Source organism: Sapajus apella, unplaced genomic scaffold (genome assembly GCF_009761245.1).
Source record: "Sapajus apella isolate SASKATOON/1434 unplaced genomic scaffold, GSC_monkey_1.0 scaffold37, whole genome shotgun sequence".
NCBI classification, from domain to species: Eukaryota; Metazoa; Chordata; class Mammalia; order Primates; family Cebidae; genus Sapajus; species Sapajus apella.
In genome coordinates this window covers 14,636,344-14,661,326 of record NW_022436977.1, presented here as the reverse complement: position 1 = coordinate 14,661,326, position 24,983 = coordinate 14,636,344, and the positions used below count along the sequence as shown (strand labels likewise).

At 39.7% G+C, this 24,983-nt stretch overlaps 1 protein-coding gene across 3 annotated transcripts in view; it reads right to left on the bottom strand.

Moving 5' to 3' along the window:
- SPPL2A (signal peptide peptidase like 2A) overlaps positions 1 to 24,983 on the bottom strand; it is a 57,832-nt gene that overhangs the window by 24,972 nt on the left and 7,877 nt on the right. For all 3 annotated transcript variants that reach the window (XM_032297478.1, XM_032297476.1, XM_032297477.1), the window contains exons 2-8: positions 16,599 to 16,709; positions 15,958 to 16,140; positions 15,369 to 15,458; positions 14,712 to 14,845; positions 6,463 to 6,611; positions 3,873 to 3,969; positions 3,196 to 3,297 (exon numbers count right to left, since the gene is read on the bottom strand). In XM_032297478.1, coding sequence (XP_032153369.1) covers positions 3,196 to 3,297; positions 3,873 to 3,969; positions 6,463 to 6,611; positions 14,712 to 14,845; positions 15,369 to 15,458; positions 15,958 to 16,140; positions 16,599 to 16,709 — 866 coding nt within the window. The remainder of the gene's footprint in view (positions 1 to 3,195; positions 3,298 to 3,872; positions 3,970 to 6,462; positions 6,612 to 14,711; positions 14,846 to 15,368; positions 15,459 to 15,957; positions 16,141 to 16,598; positions 16,710 to 24,983) is intronic.

Sequence of the window (24,983 nt, the reverse complement as noted above, 5' to 3'; positions counted from 1 at the left end):
TTGGCTGATTTTTGACTATTCAATTATTAAACAGCAAGCATAACAACAAAACCCCTCATATATTCCATATTTGGTAATTTTATTGTCCTAGTAGAATATTATTATTATTATTATTGAGACAGAGTCTCACTCCGTCACCAGGCACCAGGCTGGAGTGCAGTGGTGCGACCTCGGCTCACTGCAACCTCCGCCTCCCGGGTTCAAGCAATTCTCCTGCCTCAGCCTCCCGAGTAGCTGGGACTACGGGCATGCAACACCATGCCCAGCTAATTTTTTTGTATTTTTAGTAGATACGGGGTTTCACCGTGTTGGCCAGGATGGTCTCGATCTCCTGACCTCATGATCTGCCCACCTCATCCTCCCAAAGTGCTGGGATTACAGGCATGAGCCACTTCTCCCGGCCATGAATATTATTATACTAAGAAATAGTTGAAAAGGCTACCTCAGAAGAACATATATCAGACATAAATGAGTATTTATCTTTAACCTTTTAACTTATTATTTATTTATTTATTTTTAAAGACAAGATTTCACCATGTTGGTCAGGCTGATCTTGAACTCCTGACCTCAGGTGATCTGCCCACCTTGGCCTCCAAAGCGCTTGGATTACAGGCGTGAGCCACCTTGCCCGGCCTAACCTTTTAACTTATACAGATGTCTCATTCTAGAAAACAGCTGTTAACAAAAGATTATCAGTGTTAACACAGATCCAAATACCTTGAATATAAAGAATACAAGAGCTAGTGGCCAGGTATGGTAGCTCACATCTGTAATCCCAGCACTTTGGAAGGCCAAGGTGGGCGGATCATGAGGTAAGGAGTTCAAGACCAACCTGACCAACATGGTGAAACCCATCTCAACTAGAAATACAAAAATTAGCCCAGCATGGTGGAAGGCACCTGTAATCCTAGCTACTCAGGAGGCTGAGGCAGGAGAATGGCTTGAAACTGGGAGGAGGTTGCCATGAGCCAAGATTGAGCTACTGTACCAGCATGTGTGACAGAGAGAGATTATGTCTCAAAAACAAGAAAACAAGAGCTATGCAACCACTTATTCCATCAGAAAGCATTATCCATTGATTATTCTACCTGAAGCTACATAAAGTTGTATGAGCTTTGTTTCTAAAATTTTCAGCCATTAAATCCTTTCAGTCTTCAATAGTTTTATTAATAAACCATTACATAAACCTAAGTATATATTTTTTTCTGGTTGTCTTCCTGCAAATGAACAGATATCTGTATATTTTCTTATAGTCCCTTCTTTCTTTCATAAAAGACAGCATACTCTCTATATATTTTTGCACTTTGCTTTTTTCACTTAAAAAAAATACAAATATCAAATCAAAGGGGATTAAAGACTTAAATCTAAGACCTGAAACTATGAAACTACTAGACGAAAACATTGGGGAAATGTTCCAGGACATTGGTCTTGGCTAAGATTTCTTGAGTAAGACTTCAAAAGCACAGACAACCAAAGCAAAAATGTACAAATGGAATTAAATCAAGCTAAAAAGCTTTTGCACAGCAAAGGAAGAGACAACCCACAAAATGAAAAAACAATCTGCAAACTACCCATCTGCCAAGGGATTAATAACCAGAATATATAAGGAGCTCATACAACTCAATAGGAAAAAAACAAATAACCTGATTAAAAATTGGGCAAAATATCTGAATAGGTATTTCTCCAAAAATATACAAATGACAAACAGATATATGAAAAAATGCTCAAGATTTCCAATCAGATGAAATCTGGTTGCGGGCAGAGACATATAAATCAAAACTATAATGAGATATCTTATTCCAGAATGCTGGCAAGGATGTGGGAAACCTTGTACACCGTTGGTGGGAATTAGCACAGCCACTATGAAGAACAGTATAGAAGTTCCTCAAAAAATGGAAATCAGAACTACCATATTATCCAGCAATCCCACCACTGGATATACATCCAAAATAAATGAAATCAGTATATCAAAGAGATATCTGAACTCTCATGTTTATTGTAGCACTATTCACAATTGCAAAGATACGGAATCAACCTAAGTGTTCATCAGTGAATAAACAGATAAAGGAAATTATACATACATATGAAATTATACACAAACACAATGGAATATTATTCAGCCACAAAAAAGAATGAAGTCTTGTCATTTGCAAAAACATGGCTGGAACTGGAAGACATCATGTTAAGTGAAATAAGCCTAGTACAGAAAGACAACTACTGCATGTTCTCACTCATAGCGGGAGCTAAAATTAAGAAAATAAAAATTAAAAATTGAACTCATGGAGATAGTAGAATGATGGCTACCAGAGGCTAAAAACAGGTGGGGCGGGGGTAGTAAAGATGGTTAATGGGTACAAAAATAGAGTTAAATAAAATAAATAAGATCTAGCATTTGGTAGTACAGTAAGGTGATACAGTTAATAATAACTTATTGTATATTGTAAAATAACTAAAAGAGTGAAATTGGAATGTTCCCAACACAAAGAAATGATAAAGGCTTGAGGTGATGGATACCACAATTACCCTGATCTGATCATTACACATAGTATGCCTGTATCAAAACATCACATATATCCCATAAATATATACAGTTATGTTCACATAATAATCAAAGATAAAAATAAAGCATAGATTGTGCTCCTTTTTGCACTTTATATATCATAGAGTATGTTCTCTTTTGTTTCTGATGACTTTGACTTAGCATTACGTCTGAGATTCATTCATGCTTGTGCATATGGTATATGGCTTACTTACTGGTGAATAGTATTCCATGGTGTAAATATAACATAATGCATTCATCCATTCAAGGTTTGATGGACATTTGGATTGTTTCTACACTCACTTTCTCTCTCTCTGTGTCTCTCTCTCTTCTGGAACTGGCTGCAAATCAGTTCTAGAGATCTTCACTGTTTAGAGCTGCATTGCACTCTACTGTGTGGCTATACCAAAATTAAGTATATTATTAAAATCTATTTCAGTGTATGTGTTGAAATCATAATTCATATTTCCTTCTCTATATGCATTCAAATGCATTCGCATAAGATCTGCTTACTTTAAAAGTAGTTGATTACAAGACTGGTGTTCTGGCACAGAAGTAAAAAAAAAATTCCATAATAATCATAATGAATAAGTATCAGGGCAAGATATGAAACAATTCATCCTTAATCTAAAAGCAAATATATCGAGAATTCATACCTGTCTTCATTTCGAAACACAGCCCAAACAACAGCTACTGCTATGCATAGTCCAGCGAGAAAAATAAGTCTCACTTCCACACTTTTGCCACGACACAGAATCCTAAAAAAGCAAAGTGAAATAGTTAACGCTGCAGATGAAGTACAATGTTCACTTAATATAAGACGTGGCAAATGTTGGCCGGGCGCGGTGGCTCATGCCTGTAATCCAAGCACTTTGGAGGCCAAGGCGGGCAGATCACCTGAGGTCGGGAGTTCAAGACCAGCCTGACCAACATGGTCTCTAAAAAATAAATAAATAAAAGAAGTGGCAAATGTTAACCACAGCCATAAGAAGTGACTGAAATATCAATTTAGAAGTCCTGATTTTAAGTAAAACAAATGACATAATAAAATGTTTATCAGTTCAATGTAATTTTCCATGATGATGAAAATGTCCTATATCTGTGCTGTACAATATGGTAGCTACTGCCACATGTGGCTATTGAGCACTTGAAATGTGGCTAATGAGAATGAAAAACTCGATTTTTAATTTTATTTAATTTTACTTAAATTTAAACACCTATAGGTCCAGTTTGTATCAGACTGCATACTTTTCAAATAATACTTCTACTTTTTCTTGTAATGTTTTAAATTATAAATACCAACATCGTAAGATTTTCTGTAAGAGATACGTACATGCATTGTCCATATGGTATCTTACGAATTAGTGCAGCCAGACAGCTGTACAGACTCATTGACGATGCTATGCAGAAAACTGCTATCATAACATAAACTAGAAAAAAACAAAACACTAAATTACATGAGAACAGAAAGGTGATAAGAAAATATTTATATAAGCAATATTACTTCTTTAGCTTTCTTTATTGAATCATACTTCCAATGAAGTGACTATACTATGACCTGAATTATTTACTAAGCTGAAATGTAGATCTTGAGGGTTTTTTTTTTTTTTTTTTTTTGAGAAAGAGTCTTGCCCAGTCATCCAGTCGCCCAGGCCAGAGTGCAGTGGCATGATCTCGGCTCACTGCAACCTTCGCCTCCTGAGTTCAAGCGATTCTCCTGTGTCAGCCTCCTGAGTAGCTGGGACTACAGGCATGTGCCACCACATTCGGCCAACTTTTGTAGTTTTAGTAGAGATGGAGTTTTGCCTTGTTGTCCCTGCTGGTCTCAAACCCTGGACCTTAGTGATCTACCCGCCTTGGCCTCCCAAAGTGCTGGGATTGCAGGTGTGAGCCAACCATCTTCTTTTTATATAATAATTAATTTAAGGAAATTTCTCATCAAAAATTAAAATATGCTTTTGGGTAGAGGGCTCTCTTTTCTCTATCAATGACTACTATCAACTGAGAGTTGGTAACACAAATTAATCTGAAGGAGTATTAATAAAATCATCTTTTTGATGTCAACATAATAAATATCATCCTAGTACTTGCTCTATCAGCAACAGGTTGAAATGAGTGATATTCACAAAATGAGGTTTTTTCTAAATTTATTTTTGAGATGGAGTCTCACTCTGTCACCTAGGCTGGAGTGCAATCATGCGATCTTGGCTAGCCATAACCTCCGCCTTCCCAGCTTAAGCAATTCTCCTGCCTCAGCCTCCCGAGTAGCTGGGATTACAGGCACATGCCACCACGCCCAGCTAATTTTTATATTTTTAGTAGACACAGGGTTTTATCATGTTGGCAAGGCTAGTCTTGAACCCCTGCCCTCAAGCGATCCGTGAACCTTGGCCTCCCAAAGTGCTGGGATTACAGGCGAGAGCCACTGCATCAATCCAGAATGAGTTCTTTCAAATTAAAAAATACACACCATAAGCCAGGTACAGTGGCTCATGCCTGCAATCCCAGCAATTTGGGAGGCCAAGGCAGGCTGATCACCTGAGGTCGGGACTTTGAGACCAGCCTGGTCAACATGGTGAAACCCTGTCTCTACTAAAAATACAAAAATTAGCTGGGCATAGTGGCAGATGCCTGTAATCCCAGCTTCTTGGGAGGCTGAAGCAAGAGAATCGTTTGAACTCTGGAGGCAAAGGTTGTGGTAAGCCGAGATTGCACCATTGCACTCCAGCATGGGTGACAAGAGCAGGACTCCAGCTCAATAAATAAATAAATAAATAAATAAATAAAATATGAATACAAATATTAGCTGGGCATGATGCCATGCGCCTGTAGTCCCAGCTACGTAGGAGGCTGAGGCAGGGAAATGGCTTGAATGTGGGAGGCACAGGTTGCAGTGAGGCCAGATTGTACCACTGCACTCCCGCCTGGGTGATAGAGCAGAGCAAGACTCCATCTCAAAAAACAAACAAACAAACCAATAAAAGATGTCATAGGTCTAGTTTTTAAAATGCTGTCACAGGACAAGAGAAACTGAACAAAAACTGAATGAAACAAACCCCAAGGCCTAGTTTTCTAAACCAGAAATTTGTGCTAATGCTATACACATAAGCGTGGAAGCCTTTAGTGGTTCTTAAATGGGCTTTTTGCTAGTTCTTATCAGGTACACTTCTTTTTCTCTGGTTTCCCTTCTCTTTGTGTTGTATACTGTCCGGGGATGGCAAATTTTCATTCTGTTAGACCATCAATAAGACAGTTCAGGAGATGGACAAGCCATTACAGTTCTACTCCCACTTTCTTCAAGGAAATAAAGGAATAGCTACTACTTTCTAGATCACAGGGAAGTACCTGTGTGTCTTCAGATATAATATGATCCTAACTGCCGATATAAGTAAAATAAAATTCAAGCAATAAAACACCTTTATTTGCAAACAGCTATATTTTGGGAGTAAGTAGAGGCAATACATCATAATTTGAATAATATTCTATTTCACATAACTAAACACAGCCACCAAGAACTCCTTAGTCCACTGCTTAGATACTGAGCTATATCATTCTTCATCTACAGAGAGAAAAACTTAGGGACCATGGCAACTATTTCAAGTCATCCATGAAGAAGTGTTCTCATCTGAAAACAGAGAGTATTTTTAATCTGAGTATTTTTTATCTCAGAGTAACAGAGACCTAACACTCTGACAATTAAAAAAAAATATTAATAAAATTATACAGTAAGTTTTCCAGGTAGAATGGCTTAAAGGAAAAGATAAATCTAGTATTAGTCAGTGAGACAATTAAAAAATTAATATTAACCAAATTATTCATGTAAGTTTTCCAGGTAGAATGGCCAAAAGGAAAAGATAAATCTAGTATTAATCAATGAAAAGAATGTATGTTAACAATAGCAAACGTAAAATATGACTTCTTACCCAACCACTTGTAGAAGAAATAAAGTAAGACCATCATAACACAGCAGATGACCACAAATATTACAACTGTAAGAGGACCAAATGTTAGATATTCTTCCTTCTTTTTCCTCATTTCTCTATCGTCAGTTGTCACTCCGTTCAAGTTTTCCCTGTATAAACACACAAGAACTTTAGCAAATCTTAGCCAAGCATAGCTATTTAAAAAAATCTCTCTCTAACACCAATTTAGTTTCTGATTAAGAAAGCAATGTATTTTTATCAAAATATTTTTTATTATTTTTCTAGGATAATCTTGGTTTTTTTTGTTTTTTGTTTTTTTTTTTTGGAGACAGAGTTTTGCTCTTGTTGCCCAGCCTTCAGTACAATGGTGCAATCTCGGCTCACCGCAACCTCCACCTCCCAGGTTCAAGCGATTCTCCTGTCTCAGCCTTCTGAGTAGCTGGGATTACAGGCATGTGCCACCTCGCCTGGCTAATTTTGTATTTTTAATACAGATGGGGTTTTTCCATGTTGGTCAGGCTGGTCTTGAACTCCCGACCTCAGGTGATCCACCCGCCTTGGCCTCCCAAAGTGCTGGGATTATAGGTGTGAGCCACTGCGCCCAGCCTAAGATATCTTGTTATAGCAACTAATGTACTTTTTAAAAACTGCACCCCAAAAAGAAATATTTAATCTAGAAGAAATTTTTAATCTAGGCTGGATGCAGTGGCTCACACCTGTAATCCCAGCACTTTGGGAGGCCGAGGCGGGTAGATCACCTGAGGTCAGGATTTCGAGACCAGCCTAACCAGTATGGTGAAACTCCATCTTTATTAAAATTACAAAAATTAGCCAGGCGTGGTGGTGTGTGCCTGTTAGTAGTAGTCCCAACTACTCGGAAGGCTGAGACAAGAGAATTGCTTGAGCCCAGGAGGCGAAGGCTGCAGTGAGCCAAGATCGCATCACTGCATTCCAGCCTGGGTGACAGTGCAAGACTCTGCCTCAATTAAAAAAAAAAAAAAAATTAATCTAGAAACTAAAAACCCCTTAAGTACTATCCTCCAGAGATGATTTGTTCCTAACCACTAACTTTTAAAACATTTTTTTCTGCAGGTAAAATTGTTGAAAGAGATATTCATTATATAAACAAATTAATATTTGTGGATGTTTACAATATCTAATTTGAAAATTATATTGACATAATAAATTTCAAATTAAAGCCAATGCTTCTTACAAACTTACTATTATCAACTTACAGATAGTGAAGTACTTCTAAAAGTAGCTTCTCTTTCTTTTTTGAGAAAGAGTCCTGCTCTGTCGCCCAGGCTGGAGGGCAGTGATGAGATCTCAGCTAAATGCAAGCTCTGCCTCCTGGGTTTAAGAGATTCTCCTGCCTCAGCCTCCCAAGTAGGTGGTACCACAGGCGCGTGCCACCATACCAGGTAATTGTTTTTTATTATTTTTTTTTTTGAGACGATGTCTCGTTCTGTTGCCAGGCTGGAGTGCAGCGACGCGATCTCGGCTCACCGCAACCTCTGCCTCCCAGGTTCAAGTGATTCTCCTGCCTCAGTATCCAGAGTAGTTGAGACTACAGGTGCACACCACCACACCTAGCTAATTTTTTCGTATTTTTAGTAGAGATGGGGTTTCACCGTGTTGGCCAGGATGGTCTCGACATCCTGACCTTGTGATTTGCCTGCCTCGGCCTCCCAAAGTGCTGGGATTACAGGCACGAGCCACTGTGTCCCACCTAATTTTTGTATTTTTAGTAGAGACAGGGTTTTACCATGTTGGCCAGGCTGGTCTCAAACCCCTGACCTCAAGTGATCTGCCTGCCTCAGCCTCCTAAAATGCTGGAATTACAGGTGTGCCCCACCATGCCCGGCTAAAAATATTCTTCTCTTAAATGTAAACTCTAAATTATCCTCTCAATCAACTTAGCATTTACTATATGCCTAGTCTATATTCATTAGTGTATTATGAAGGATTCAAAAGAAATTCAAGATGTAACTTTATCCTACCTTTATTTAAGATAGCAAAATATTGTCTCAACCCTTGCTAGGCCACAGAGCTAATAAGAGAAACAGAAGTCGAAGAGGAAAAGAGCTGCAACTACTATTTGTTGGGCAATCTCTGTTGTCAACCTTACTGTCTTCTCCTAGTTATATGCAACCAGTGACATATTATTACTACTACTACTGAATACTTTTCAATAACCCTGTTCTAAACTCTGCTCCCTCCTGTGCAAATCCTGACCCTGCTCATTAGGTCTGAGCTCAATACAAACTTTAGGTTTAAAAAAGTTTATTTCTTTTAAGGTATTTTTAAAAATTAAATTTAAAAATTAAAAAAGGCAGGATTTTGCCCTGTTACCCAGGCTGGTCACAACACTTGAGCTCAAGTGAGTCAACTGCCTTAGCCTCCCCAGGTGCTGGGATTACAGGCATGAGCCACCATGCCTGGCCTAAAACAGTTTATTCCTTTCTTCTTCTTTTTTTTTTTTTTGAAATAAAGTCTCGTTCTCTCACTAGGCTGGAGGGCAATGGCACAATCTCAGCTCACTGCAACCTCTGCTCACTGCAACTTTCGCCTCCAGATATAAGTGATTCTTCCACTTCAGCCTCCCGAGTAGCTGGGACTACAGGTGTGCACCACCATGCCCAGCTAATTTCTTTATATTTTAGCAGAGACAGGGTTTCACCATGTTGGCCATGATGGTCTCCATCTCTTGACCTTGTGATCTGCCTGCCTCAGCCTCCCAAAGTGCTCGGATGACAGACGTGAGCCACTGCGCCTGGCCCAGTTTGTTCCTTTTGAACTGCATATTTGCCAGCTGTGTACCAACAAGCCACTTTCTTATTAGAAAAATGTTGCCTGAGATGGCCACCATATTAAGCATCTGTGATTCTAAGTAGGTTGCCTGGGAAAAGAGCAAGGAGAGAGTTGATGGAGATACACTAGCACCTCCCCTGAAACTCTAGAGCTGAATGACAGGGTATTAAATTTCTATAAATGTGGTACCTGAGTGTAAAAAGGTGCTAATTTTAGTATCTGTCACTGCAGAGATATATTTAAAGACACCTTTTTGGCACAATACACCTATAAGCCGTAATAATTAAATATTTATATATTCATAGTCATTAGACTAAAAAGCACAGGCAATTTCTTGAAGGAAAGCATGCAGAGTACAGTATTAGATTTATATCACATTAAAATATTATAATTCTGTTGGGCATGGTGGCTCACACTTGTAACCTCAGGACTTTGGGAGGCTGAGGTGGGCGAAGCAGGAGGATCTTGAGGTCAGGAGTTCAGACCAGCCTGGCCAACAAGGCGAAACTCCATCTCCACTAAAAATATGAAAATTAGCCAGGTGTGGTAGCGCAGGCCTGTAATCCCAGCTAGTCGGGAGGCTGAGGCAGCAAAATTGCTTGAACCTGGGAGGCAGAGATTGCAGTGAGTAAAGATGGCATGCCACTGCACTCCAGCCTGGGTGAGAGTGAGACTCCATCTCAAAAAAAATAAATCGGGTTTAAAAAAAAAAAATTACATTTCATCTTTTTTGAAAAAAAAGAAAAAGTACTTTCATATCAGCTTGAGAGCCATAGGCAATACGAACCTAAGCTTGACCACTGACCTTATTATAAAAAGATTATGCTGGGTGTGGTGGCTCACACCTGTAATCCCAGCACTTTGGGAGGCCGAGGCAGGCAGATCACGAGGTCAGGAGATTGAGACCATCCTGGCCAACATGGTGAAACCCCACCTCTACTAAAATATAAAAAATTAGCCAGGCATGGTCGCCCGCGCCTGTAGTCCCAGCTACGTGGGAGGCTGAGGCAGGGGAATCACTTGAATTCAGGAGGCGGGGGGTTGCAGTGAGCTGAGATTGTGCCACTGTACTCCAGTCTGGCTGACAGAGCAAGACTCCGTCTCAAAAAAACAAAAAACAAAAAAAAACACAACAAAAAAGATTTTAGGCTGGGCGTGGTGGCTCATGCCTGTAATCCCAGCACTTTGGGAGGCCAAGGCAGGCTCATCACCTGAGGTCAGGGGTTCAAGACCAGCCTGGCCAACATGTTGAAGCCCCATCTCCATTAATAATACAAAAATTAGCTGGGCATGGTGGTGCATGCCTATAATCCCAGCTATTCAGGAGGCTGAGGCAGGAGAATTGCTTGAACCCAGGAGGCAGAGGCTGCAGTGAGCCGAGATGGTGCCATTACACTCCAGCCTGCGCAACAAGAGTGAAACTCCATCTCAAAAAAAAAAAAAAGTTAACACTCTACTGAAAAGTCTTTCCATAGAGCCCAGGTATCTATCCCTTTTGCTTAAGGTACATCTTTCACCTGGTAGAGTAATTTTGGGTTGTGAGGCCCTGTTCTGACAAATTTTCCCTTCCCTAAGCCTTATTCTCTTTCCCTCCAATTGTCTTTACTTGCTAAATGATGTGCCTTATGTTTGCAATAATTCTTTTTATGGAACTTTTTCCTTTATATCACTGATTCATATTCTCTTTCTCCATATGGTCACCACCCCCTTGTCCTCCCACATACACTTACTTCTCTCTGTCTTTATTTTGCCCTTAGAATCAGCCTCCTCAATTTAAAAACCCATGATCCTGCAGATATGGGACATTTCATTTCCCAGTCTGGTTACTGAAGGCAACAAATTACTTGTTTCTGCTCTATCGTCATGTTTTTCGAATAAAAAAGCTGGTATATATTCTCCTCCAATTTCCAATTTCCTCAAGGAGGAACTTGTCCTAGCATGTATATAAAAAAGCTTGCCAGCCGGGCATGGTGGCTCACGCCTGTAATCCAGGCACTTTGGGAGGCTGAGGCGGGCAGATCACAAGGTCAAGAGATTGAGACCATCCTGGCCATGGTGGAACCCTGTCTCTACTAAAAATACAAATATTAGCCGGGTGTGGTGGCATGCGCCTGTGGTCCCAGCTACTCGGGAGGTGGAGGTGGAAGAACCACTTGAACCCAGGAGACAGAGGTTGCAGTGAGCCACTGCACTCCAGCCTGGCAACAGAGCAAGACTCTGTCTGGGGAAAAAAAAAAAAAAAAAAAATGCTTGTCTTGCTAAACTCAAAGTGTGGTTCATGGGCAAGCAAAATCACTTGGGAACTTGTTAAAAATGCAGAAATCAGGCCGGGCACAGTGGCTCACACCTGTAATCCCAGCACTTTGGAAGGCCGAGGCAGGTGGATTACCTGAGGTCAGGAGTTCAAGACTAGCCTGGCCAACATGGCAAAACCCCATCTCTACTAAAAAATCTCTACTAAAAAAAAAATACAAAAAATTAGCTGGGTGTGGTGACTCACACCTGTAATTCCAGCTACTTGGGTGGCTGAGGCAGGAGAATCTCTTCAACCTGGGAGGCAGAGGGTGCAGTGAGTTGAGATTGTACCATTGCACTGCAGCCTGGGGGACACAATGAGACTTCATCTCAAAAAAAAAAGAAAAAGAATAAAGATTAATAATGAAGGACAGAAACATGCTTACTCATATGAAAGATGTGACTGATATATGTTGAAACATGCTTTCCAAGTACGTAAAATGTTTACAGCTCAACACTCCAGGAACCTACACTTGTTAAACCCTAAAATTTCCCTCTTCATGTAAGTCAGTCAAATTTTAGTATTTAAGAAATTACAAATAACCCTAGCTTCATTTAGTTACAAATAAGACCTTTTAAAGGAAAGCTATGCATCAATTCCCAAGGGAAACATATTCTGCCCTTCACACATGAAATAATATGCTCTGGGCACATTTTTTTTCTTTTGTTTTTCATTGTGAGTTATGAATATACATTGACTCTTCTATAGTATATTGCCTATTTTAATTTAGAGCCAAAGGTACAAAACTGTAGGGAGACCAAGTTCAGGTTACTATTAAATAGGAAAATCCAAATTTTATGTACATATGAAATTTCTATATTTAAATTAAAATATGACATGCTTTAAAATTTTAATTAATCTGGCCGGGCGCAGTGGCTCACGCCTATAATCCCAGCACTTTGGGAGGCCGAGGCGGGTGGATCACGAGGTCAAGAGATCCAGACCATCGTGGTCAACATGGTAAAACCCTGTCTCTACTAAAAATACAAAAAATAGCTGGGCATGGTGGTGCGCGTCTGTAGTCCCAGCTGCTCTGGAGGCTGAGGCAGGAGAATTGCTTGAACCCAGGAGGCGGAGGTTGCGGTGAGCTGAGACTGCGCCATTGCATTCCAGCCTGGGTAACAAGAGCGACACTCTGTCTCAAAAAAAAAAAAAAAAAAAAAAAAAAAATTTAAACTAATCTTCATGCTATAGATTTTTCCTCTAACTGTATAATTTTGGCCATTTGAGTCTTTTTGTTTAAATTGGCAGAAAGTTGAAATCTTTGGCTATTCAGGAAATTAAGATTACAGATGCTTTGGGCCCCCACAAATAGTACATTACATCATTATTCACTTTAGCAGGAGATATACGGGGACAGTAGGGTTAGAAGTTTGTAGAAGGTTACTTGAAAGATAATTATAACTTGTTTCCCCTAATCTGCATACATTAGAACTAATTTTAATAAAACTTATAAAGTACATAGAAAACATTTAAAGCTATTGTTGGAGAAGAAGGAGGATATACAGATTCAGTTGGATTGTGTTCTACTTTTCGATGTATGAATTTATGGCAAACAATGCAGTTTGTGGTTTATTCATTTCTTTCAATAAAAATATTTAGAAAATATAATTTTTGTTTTTCATTTTTTTGTTTTGGAGATGGAGTCTCCCCCTGTCACCCAGGCTGGAGTGCAGTGGCACTATCTTGGCTCACTGCAACTTCCACCTCCTGGGTTCAAGTGATTCTCCTGCCTTTAGCCAGGTGTGGTGGTGTGTGCCTGTAGTAGCTGTGACCATCACACCTGGCTAAATTTTTGTATTTTTAGTACAGACGGGGTTTCATCATGTTGGCCAGGCTGGTCTTGAACTCCTGACCTCAGGTGATCCACCTGCCTCGGCCTCCCAAAGACCTAGGATTACAGGTGTGAGCCACCACATAGAGCTGAGACAAGGTTTCACCATGTTGCCCAGGCTGGTCTTGAACTCCTGGGCTCAAGTGAACTGCCCACCTCAACCTCCCAAAGGACTGGGGTTATAGGCATGAGTCACTGCACCTGGCTTTTTTTTTTTTTTTCCAGATAAGGTCTCTCTCTGTTACCCAGGTTGGACTGCTGGAACTCCTGGGCTCAAGCAATCACTCCACCTCCACCTCCTGAGTAGCTGGGGATAGAGGCGTGTGCCAATACGCCTGGCTATTTTTTATTTTTAGTAGAGATGAGGTCTCACTATGTTGTCAAGGGTAGAAAATATAAGCTTTAGGCCGAGCATGGTGGCTTACGCCTGTTATCCCAGCACTTTGGGAAGCCGAGGCAGGTGGATCACCTGAGGTCAGGAGTTCGAGAACAGCCTGCCTAACATGGTGAAACCTCATCTCTACTAGAAATACAAAAATTAGCCAGGCATGGTGTCAGGCACCTGTAATCCCAGCTACTCGGAAGGCTGAGGGAGGAGAATTGCTTGAACCTAAGAAGCAAATGCTGCAGTGAGGTGAGATCATCCAGCCTGGGTGACAGAGCGAGATTCCATCTTAAAAAGAAAAAAAAAGAAAATATAATTTTTAATGTGAGAAATCCTATATTTGAGAGATGCCTCAATTTATCAGTGGTTTTTATGAAGCAAAATTAAAAACAAACATGGAGCCTGGGCGTGGTGGCTCACGCCTGTAATCCCAGCACTTTGGGAGGCCCAGGTGGGCAGATCACGAGGTCAGGAGATCGAGACCATCCTGGCCAACATGGTAAAACCCGTCTCTACTAAAAATACAAAAAATTAGCCGAACGTGGTGGTGCGTGCCTGTAGTCCCAGCTACTTAGGAGGCTGAGGCAGGAGAATCACTTGAACCTGGGAGGTGGAGGTTGCAGTAAGCCGAGATCGTACCACTGCAATCGAGCCTAGGTGACAGAGTGAGACTCTGTCTCAAAAAAAAAAAAAAGTCTCTGATGTGAGTCTCTGTTCCTCTGCCATTGGAAGAGTTAGAGAAATCTATGAATCTTTTCTTAGTGAAAATGTAAGTGATCTACATGAGAACAAACCTGCAGACTGGGCTTACTGGCATCATATTCTGAGGGCAGATAACATTTTTAAACGTTGTTATATGATTACAATGATTGCAAAAAAACTTAACCATTTATTACAAAAATGCTAAAGTTAATTAAACTTACAATTCAACTAGTCCACTCCAGTATCCACCTAATGCCACAGTGAACACAGCAATTACAAAAATAACCACCATAGTATAATCAAAGTTAGGCCACAATGGAGAATACATTTTCACAGTAACGTTATTTCCTAGAGTCTGAAAGGCAAAATAACAGTTAAACACAGGAATAACTTTTCTCTGTACTATAGTCATAACAGCAACAGTCCACATTTTACTCTGGAATGGATATTATACATCAGACAGTCAAGAAGACTAGAATTATTGTCTGATGATGTAATATATTCTCTAGTCAAAAGTATGATACGCTTTGGTTTATAAAATCTTGAAAGTGCAGCGTTCCACACAATCACATTTTGTTTAAGAATTTAAAGCTAAAATAAATGACATGACATTTTTTTTTCCTTTTTTTCTAGAGTGCATTCTTGAGACAAGAGATTTTTAAAGAACTGGAGACAAACATCCTTTCTCAGGCTTAGTAGGCTTTGAGACACGTTGTGCCAAATGAGAGATGAGTACTTTCCAAAGAAAAACTTGACAGGCCTTATACTCTCTTGTTAGCAAATGGAGCAAATGTAACACTCAAAATTAAATAGCAGTGATTAAAAATAAAGAGATATATTATTTATAAACTTTATCTAATATGTAATTACTAATTTACCTGCTTCATATCTTTAAAGTCTTTGTGGCTTATAAATGCAATCAGTATTTTCACATCAGGAAATTCAGATCTGTTACCTGAGGGAGGAAACTAAAAAAAAAAAAAAAAAAAAAAAAATTATGAAAACTTATTAACTACTGTTTATAGAATAAAATACTAAAATACTATTCCAATAAATATAAATATTATATATTTCTTTAAGTTATAAGACAAAATTTCAGGTATTCTTTCTTAATATTCTGTAAGTTCTCAAAATTGAATCCTTTTAACATGAACTTAAATTGATGAATGCTATCACACATGGCATTTATAATATGATATATATCCTATTATGTAAGCATAATACACATATGTCTATATATATGCATATATATGTATTTGCTCCTAACAAAGTCTTACCTGTTCTAGGAATAGAAAACCTGCAAAACTTTCCAAGTGAATACCTATGAGGTCTTATTTATTTGCAAAGAATCTTGCTATCAGATTACTCAAAACCCAGCCTCTAAACCATATAAAAGACGTTTATTCCATTTCTGTGAAATTTCACATCATAAGCTCAAAATAAGTTATGATTGTTTTTATAACTTACTAGGACACTGTTGTTGACAACTAACATTGCTTTAGCACCTCCTTTCTGTGCAATTCTGGCTTTTTCAAGAAAATGGCAGCTTCCCCATGGCACCACAACTGCTTTGTTCTTTATACCAACAGGAGGAATATCAGAAAGGTTGCATAGTGGTGTGGAGGTCAGATTCATCAAATTAATGGAAGTCTGAAAATAAGAAATGTCTTTTTAACATGATAAAAATCATATTTCATCCTAAATGCATTCAGTTATAAATACTGCATTCAGTTATCAATATTGGTTTAAGACAATATCTTTTAAACTAGAAATATCTAGGCTTAGAATTAAGTATTTAAAATTCTCTATTTTCCTAGAGAGAAAAACATGTGAGAAAAATCAATAAAATTATTATTTATTAACAACCGTATATTATAATGGTTTCATACAATAAAACACAATTATCACTCATTCTCACTTCTTCAATTTTTTTTTTTTTTTTAATAGAGACAGGGTGTCAGTACATTGCCCAGTTGGTCTTGACCACTTGGTCTCAAACAATCTTCCCATCTTGACCTCCCAAAGTGCTGGGATTACAGGTATTAGTCATTGTACCCAGCCTTCTTCACTATTTTTATGTTTATGAATAGTAACTGTGATTTACTTACTGTATTTTCTAGGGTACTTGGTAGAGCTGTCCAATAAGGGTTATAAAGCATGCAGTAGTCCTTGGATGTGCCATTTCCAGATGCATGCAAGATTGCTTCCTGAGCGGCTGTCTAGAAGACAAACAATAACTTTCAAACCAGCAATGATTTGGCTTTCCAACAACTAAGGATATTAATAAAGCTATTTATATACAGGGTTGATCACATTTCCTTGAGAGGGATAGCCTTCCATGAATTTATTTAATCTTGTTTGAGGAAATAAAAAGGAGGCTTAGGAATATTAAAACTATACATAATTGCCTAGCACACCTTCTTTAAGGAAAATAGGTCACTTTCTTAAGGGAATAACAATTATGACTTGTTATAAGGGTCGTACCCCAGGGAGGAGTCTTGCTATGATGTAACTTCAGTCCTCCCTTGACAGCTGGAAACTTTCCATTCCAGTCTCCTATGAATTACTACTTCATTATTTGTTTGTTTATTTATTTATTTGAGACTGTGTCTTGCTTTGTCACCCAGACTGTAGTGCAGTGGCACGATCTTGGCTCACTGCAACCTCCACCTCCCAGGTTTAAGCAATTCTCCTGCCTTAGCCTTCTAAGTAGCTGGTACTACAGGTGCATGCCACCACGCCTGGCTAAGTTTTGTATTTTTGGTAGAGACAGGGTTTCACCATGTTGGTCAGGCTAGTTTTGGACTCCAGACTTGCCAAAGTGCTGGGATTACAGGCGTGAGCCACTGCACCCGGCCACTGTTTATATTCTATAAAACGACATGTACTCAAAATCCCTCAATCTGTCTCACCTTCCATATTCTACTAGGAACTAGAGTACAAAGAAAAAAAGTACATTATTATTTCTAAGGGCTATCTTTGGAAGGGAACCAGCTGGAACTTGAAGTAAATTATTCTTGCTCATGTTTTCAACATTCTCCAACTGCCTATTCAAAAAGACCAAACCAGAATTTAAAGTACCGAAAAAGAAAAGCTTTGTCTCATTTCCCACTACCTTACATAGAATTAGATAAGAAAATAAGATGAGAAAAAGAGAAATACAGTTTTCATTCAGCTATATACTTGGTGGCTATAACTGGATTCTGACAGCAGAGCTGAACTAATAACGTTACATTCTTACGATATAACAAACTACATGCTAGGTTACTTTAATACATTTTTCTGATTCAGTGTCCCTGTTTTACAAACAAGGGCTCTGGGACTCAGAAAAGTCACTAACATAACCTACCTAAGGAAGGTCATAATAGTAGAATCATTTTCAATTCTAACTATAGAAAGTAATCCTGCAGATAAACAGGAGGGTTTATTTTTGGAAAGAATGTTTCACAAGTGAATTGGGCAATTCTTACTGCATCCAACAAAATAACACATTAACACCATGATTTCCTGCACTAGTGTTGCTGATTTGACGATCTGCTTAAGGTGGTAACTGTAGGATTTCTCCAGTGTAAAGATATGTTTTTCCCTTTTATTTTTGATAAATAAGTAATCTACGACACCATGTGAACAGCCCAACAGCTTCTTCTCACCAGGATATTAGCCTCCATGATGATCCTTGCCTAAAAGTAATTTCCCATGTCATACTGAGGATTACAAGATGGTGAATTTTTAAAATATTGTCTTTCCTCCTACCCTTACTGGCTAGTCTCCATTTTTTTTTTCTTGATATGGAGTTTCGCTATTGTTGCCCAGGCTGGTGTGCAATGGCATGATCTCAGTTCACTGCAACCTCTGCCTCCTGGGTTCAAGCGATTCTTCTGTTTTAGCCTGAAGAGTAGCTGGGACTACAGGTGACTGCCACCATGCCCAACTAGTTTTTTTGTATTTTGAGTAGATAGGGGGTTTTGTCATGTTGGCCAGGCTGGTCTTGAACTCCTGACAAGTGATCCACCCGCCTCGGCCTCCCAAAGTGCTGGTATTACAGGCATGAGCCACCAAGCCCAGCCGTATCCTTCTTTTTAAAAGAGCTCTACTCTTTCCCCTACCATCTTTTAGTATCAATAGAGATGAATTTATGTTTTAAAAAATTCAGGGTGGTATAATTACAATGATTTGTTTGATATCCAAACTGTCCCAAATTTGGTCATTTAGAGCCTCTTCTAGCTGACCCTTTGTATCCTTTATACAAGACTCACACCTGTAACACTAGCACTTTGGGAGGCTGAGATGGGTGGATAACCTGAGGTCAGGAGTTCCAGACCAGCCTGGCCGACATGGCGAAACCCCGTCTCTACCAAAAATACAAAAATTAGGCCAGATGAAGTGGCTCATGCCTGTAATCCCAGCACTCTGGGAGGCCATGGCGGGTGGATCACTTGAGGTCAGGAGTTTGAGATCAGCCTGACCAACATGGTGAAACCCCCTTTCTATTAAAAACACAAAAATTAGCTGGGTGTGGTGGTGGATGCCTGTAGTCCCAGCTACTCAGGAGGCTGAGGCAGGAAAATCACTGGAACCCGGGGAGTGTGCGTTGCAGTGAGCCGAGATCATGCCACTGCACTACAGCCTGGGCGACAGAGTGAGACTCCATCTCAAACAAAACAAAACAAAACAAAAAAACCCTTCTATGGGCACAGTCTTACTCTGAGCAGTAAAAAACAAACAAAAAACACACACAAAAAACAAAGACTTCATTCATCTTTGAGGACTTCTTGTTTTTTTTGGCACAAGGTATCCTAGGCTGACTTTGTCCTTTATCTGCTACATATCCAGATCCAGCCATTTTATTAAGCTCCTTGAGGAGAGGAAAGGTACCCAGATCAGGATCTGGGTCCTAACTGTGCATGCTGCTGTTCAAGTAGTATAACCTTTTTAATAAATAATTAGCAGCATCTATCAAAAATTTTAATATATGGAATCCTCTAATTCTTATCTACATATATAGTATGCAAAAGCACAAAAATAAAGGTACAAGTATATTCACTGCAATATTGTATGTAATAGCAAAAAAACCCAACCTCCACCAATAAGGTACCTGTTGCATTATGATATGCACAATACACAGCTACACAAAAGAAAGAGCTAGGTCTATCTCCAGAAACAGAAGATATCCATAAAATAACAAATGAACCAAAAATAAAAGAATAAAAAAAAAAATAAAAAGAGAAAAAAAATAGATGTCCATAGTGAGAAAAGTTTTAGAGTGATATTTATAGTATAATCCTATTTTTATATAATAACCCCTCAAGAAGCCCCTACAATGTAATGTATCTGTACATTTATATGAGCTTGAAGAAAAATGTGGAGAGATACGCAAAGAGGCTATTAAAAGAATATACAGCAAAGTTTGTGAGGGAGCCAGCATGCAGCATGCCCCAACAAGTTAAGCCTTTCCATTACATTTTAAATATCTTCATAGATACTGCATAGCTTCAAAAATTCAGTTTACTACAATAGATATTATGGTACAAAGGTTAGATTAAGAGCATGAGTTTTAAAATGATAATCCAAGGATACAATGCTAGTTTCACCATTTACTGGTTATAAGTGATTTAATCTATCTTAAGTTTCAATATCCTCAGCTTTGAGATAATAATAAACACTCAGACCTCACAGTTATGATAAGGATTAAGTTAGATGATGCAATTGTTAATACGTATTAAGCTCTTAATAAATATATCTAGCACCTTGCCAAGCACTTGTGCAATGTAAAAGAACTACAAAAGATTAATGGTGAGAAGATTAGTGGTTACTTGGGTCCTGGTGGGATGTGGAAATAAGGGGTACAGGTAAAGGGTATGAGTCCCCGCCCTCCCTCCTTCCTTCCTTCGTTCCTTTTTTTTTTGGAAAGAGTCTCATGCTGAAGTCCAGGCTGGAGTGCAATGGCGTGATCTCGGCTCACTGCAATCTCTACTTCCCGTGTTCAAGGGATTGTCCTGCTTCAACCTTCTGAGTAGCTGGGATTACAGGTGCACACCACCATGCCTGGCTAATTTCTGTATTTTTGGTAGAGATGGGGTTTTGCCATGTTGGCCAGGCTGGTCTTGAACTCCTGACCTCAGGTGATCCACCGGTCTTGGCCTCCCAAAGTGCTGGGATTATAGGTGTGAGCCACCATGCCTGGACTTCTTTCTTTAAGGCTTTTAGAGCAGTTTTAGGCTCACGGCAAAATTAAGCAGAGAATACAGAGTTTCAATATATCCTCTTATCCTACACATGTGTAGCCTCTCCAACTATCAATATCCCAAAGCCAAGTGGTACATTTGTTATAACCGATGAACCTCCATTGACACATCATTATCATCCAAAGCCCACAGTTTCCTTTAAGGTTCATTTGGTGTTGTACATCTTATGGGTTTTGGTAAGTGTACAATGACACATGTCCATCATTACAGCATCGTAATAAACAGTTTCACTCCCCTAAAATTCCTAAGTGTGCCACCTATTGAGTTTCTTTTGCTGATGATGAAAATTTTATAAAATTGGCTGTGGCGATAGTTGATATTACATGTATCTGTGTATATACTTATTGACCTATACACTTTAAATGGATAGATTGTTTGGTATGCAAATTATATGTCAATAAAGCTGCTGAAAAAGAACACAAAACAAGAAAGTGGCCGGTCGAGGTGGCTCACGCCTATAATCCCACCACTTTGGGAGGCCGAGGCGGGCGAATCACGAGGTCAGGATTTCAAGACCAGCCTGGCCAGTATGGTGAAACCCCATCTTAAAAAAAAAAAAAATTAGCAAAACAAGAAAGTAAAGTCTTACTGGGGAGGTTAAAAGCAAACCTGAAACAGATAATCATGAACAGGATGTAATTAAAGTCAAAGACTTCCTAGGGAAAACTTTAATAGTTCTTAAGGTATTAAAAATGCAAATCTGGATTGGCATGGTAGTTCATGCCTCTAATCCCAACCCTTTGGGAGGGTGATGCAGGAGGGCCACTTGAGGCCAAGAGTTCGAGACCAGTCTGGGCAATATGGAGAGACCGTTTCTTCAAAAAAAAAAAAAATAAATAAATTGCTGGTTGTAATGGTGTGTACCTATAGTCCCAGCTACTCTAGAGGCTGAGGTGAAAGGATTGCTTGAGCCTTTGAGGTTGAGGCTGCAGGGACCCATGACCATGCCACTGCACTCCAGCCTAGGTGACTTTAGAAAGAGACCCTGTCTCATAAAAATAAAAAAAAAAAAGCAATTCTCGGGCCCCATTCCAGACCTACTGAATCAGAAGTTCTGGCCAATTTATGTTTTAACAAGCTTTTCTGGAGATTCTGATTTCAGTTAAAGTTTGAGAACCACTGCTATTGGAGCAGTACTTACAGGAGAAAAGATCTCACCATGGTGCTCAGGCTGGTCTAAACTCCTGGCCTCAAGTGATCCTCCCACCTCAGCCTCTCAAAGTGCTGGGATTACAGGTATGAGCCACCATGCTTGGCCTGATATTCTGCATTTGTAATAAGCTCCTAGGTGATGCTGATGCTGCTGGTCAATGGACCACATCTTGAGTAACAAAGCTATAAAAGAACAGAACAGTGGAAACCACAGTGCTGTGTCAATTAAGTTGGGAAGCATATAGAAAATGGGCTTGAAAGTTAGTGTCTGTTGAAAACATTATGAGTGCCAAATTAGGTGGTCCACTCATGCTAGTATTATATCATTTGATAAAGGCCCTTTCTTTTCACCTTCCAAGTTAGAGAGATGCTCCAGAATGTCTGAATTTTTCTTTCTTTCTTTTTTTTTTTTTTTTTAAGAGATGGGGTTTCTCCATGTAGGCCAGGCTGGTCTCGAACTCCTGACCTCCGGTGACCTGCCCACCTCGGCCTCCCAAAGTGCTGGGATTACAAGCATGAGCCACCGAGCCTGGCTTGAATTTTTCTTTGGAATCAACTGTGGTCTGATCTTCTATGACTTCATTAAAAATCTTAAAAAAAAAAATTATTTTAGTAAAAAGCTTAGTATCAAAAGCTAAAAGAAGCTGGGCATGGTAGCTCATGCCTGGAATCCTAGCACATTGGGAAGCTGAGGTGGGAAGATTGCTTGAGGCCAGGATTTGAGATGAGCCTGGGCAACATAGTCAGATACCATTCTCAATCGAAAAAAACTGTTTAAGGGGTAGAAGGGATTTAGAAATAACATATTCTAGTCTGTTCATCTTATAGATTAAACAGACCCAAAATGATCAAAAGGATGAGGTCAGTCGGTCTCAGGGCTAGAACTGAGCTCTCTAAAAGAGATCAGCAGTCTTTGAACTCTGCTCTCACTTCAAGTCCCTTCACACAGCTAGATCCCCAGGCATCTCTTTCTCAGTGCCCAACAATCACACTCCAGTTTTAATAATGAACACATATTTATCTGCATTAGTTGCTAACTCCCTCCGTTCTACAATACTGGTGTGGGGTTTCCTACCACTTCTCAAATTCCTCTAATAGCCAATCAGCTTCTCCCCCATCCTAAATTCTTGCCTCATATTCTTCTAAATATTCCTAATTCTAGGACTCCAGGGCTCATGGAACTCCTTTCCTATTACAATTGGTCCTCACTGCTCATCCCAATTCTTCCTTTTACAGGCAAATTCCTTCAGACTGGTCTTCGAATCAAGAGTCCTCCAGGGCCAACATATCAATCTCATAACAGGATCAAATAATATGCTTTATATTCAACGTATTATTTGATCCTTACATACAAGGGAAGCAAGTTTACTAGCCCATACTGTCAAGTTGTACTTCCTTTTCCTCTGACTTTATGAGGTACCTGTTATGGTATTCTAGGATCTCATGAACAATTTTAATCTACTTTGTCCAGATAAACTGACTTCCATTATATTCCCTATCATTTTCTTTTCAAATTAAAGAATTTTAATGTTTCCAGCCTGGCCAACATGGGGAAACCCCGTCCCTACTAAAAATACAAAAATTAGTCAGGCATGGTGGCAGGTGCCTATAATCCCAGCTACTCGGGAGGCTGAGGCCTGAGAATTGCTTGGACCCAGGAGGTAGAGGTTGCAGTGAGTTGAGATTGTACCACTGCATTCCAGCCTGGGAGACAGAGTGAGACTGTCTCAACTTAAAAAAAAAAAAAAAGAAGAATTTTAATGTTTAAATCTATCTTAATGTTGCCTATTCCTCTGATCACTTTTCTACTAAATAGCTTTTAGTATGACAAGTATTAAAAGATTTCTGAAAATCTAAAGCAATGACAACTCTGGCCAGTCACGGTGGCTCACACCTGTAATCCCAGCACTTTGGGAGGGTGAGATGGGCGGATCACCTGAGGTCAGGACTTCGAGACCAGCCTGGCCAACATGGTGAAATCCCATCTCTAATAAAAATATAAAAATTAGCCAGGCGTGGTGGAAGGAGGCTGAGGCAGGAGAATCACTTGAAGCTGGAAGGTAGAGGATGCAGTGAGCCCAGACCATGCCATTGCACTCCAGCCTAGGAAACAAGAGCAAAACTCCATCCCTCCAACCCGCCCCCCTCAAAAAAAACCAGGCATGGTGATTCACTCCTGTAATCCCAGCACTTTGGGAGGCCACAGCAGGCAGATCATAAGGTCAGAATTTCCACACCAGCCTGACCAATATGGTGAAACCCTGTCTCTACTAAAAATACAAAAATTAGCCAGGCATGGTGGCATGTGCCTGTAGTCCCAGGTACTCAGGAGGCTGAGGTAGAAGAATTGCTTGAACCCAGGAGATGGAGGTTGCAGTGAGCCAAGATCACACCACTGCACTCCAGCCTGGGTGAGAGAGCAAGACTCCATCTCAAAAAAAAAAAAATCAGATTCTGATCCAGCAGTTCTTATTTGTACCTATTCCTGGCATGATCATGCATTTCTAACAAGCTTTCAGGTGACGCTCTGATGTTGATCCAGAGTACATGGTTATAGACTTCATTATGAATAGTAGTCTCCTAGACAGTACAGGGGTCCTCTTAGGAGTTTTCTCAAGAGATTACAGTCACAATGCATCTGCAGTCTGATGGCACAGACGTTTGTGTTTAGGCAAGCAGTTCTCCCATTCTTCTCCTGAGTTTATTCAGAACTCTTTCATAGATGTGTCACTGGGTCCTACTTTCACCACTTGCCTCCACAGTCTGTCAGTTAAACCTGGTTCGTGTTATTTGTATTGTTTTCCATTAGATATACTTATGTCTATGTCTTCAATTTAAAAAGATAATATGTGAATGTGACTATAACTCTCTCTCTCTCTCCAATTAACACCTTTGTAATCTTTCTTTATAAAATGTACAAATAGGCGGGGCCTATGGTGGCTCATGCCTGTAATCCCAGCACTTTGGGAGGCCGGAGGTAGGTGGATCACCTGAGGTTGGGAGTTTGAGACCAGGCTGATCAACATGGAGAAACCCTGTCTCTACTAAAAACACAAAATTAGCCAGGCATGGTGGCACATGACTGCAATCCAAGCT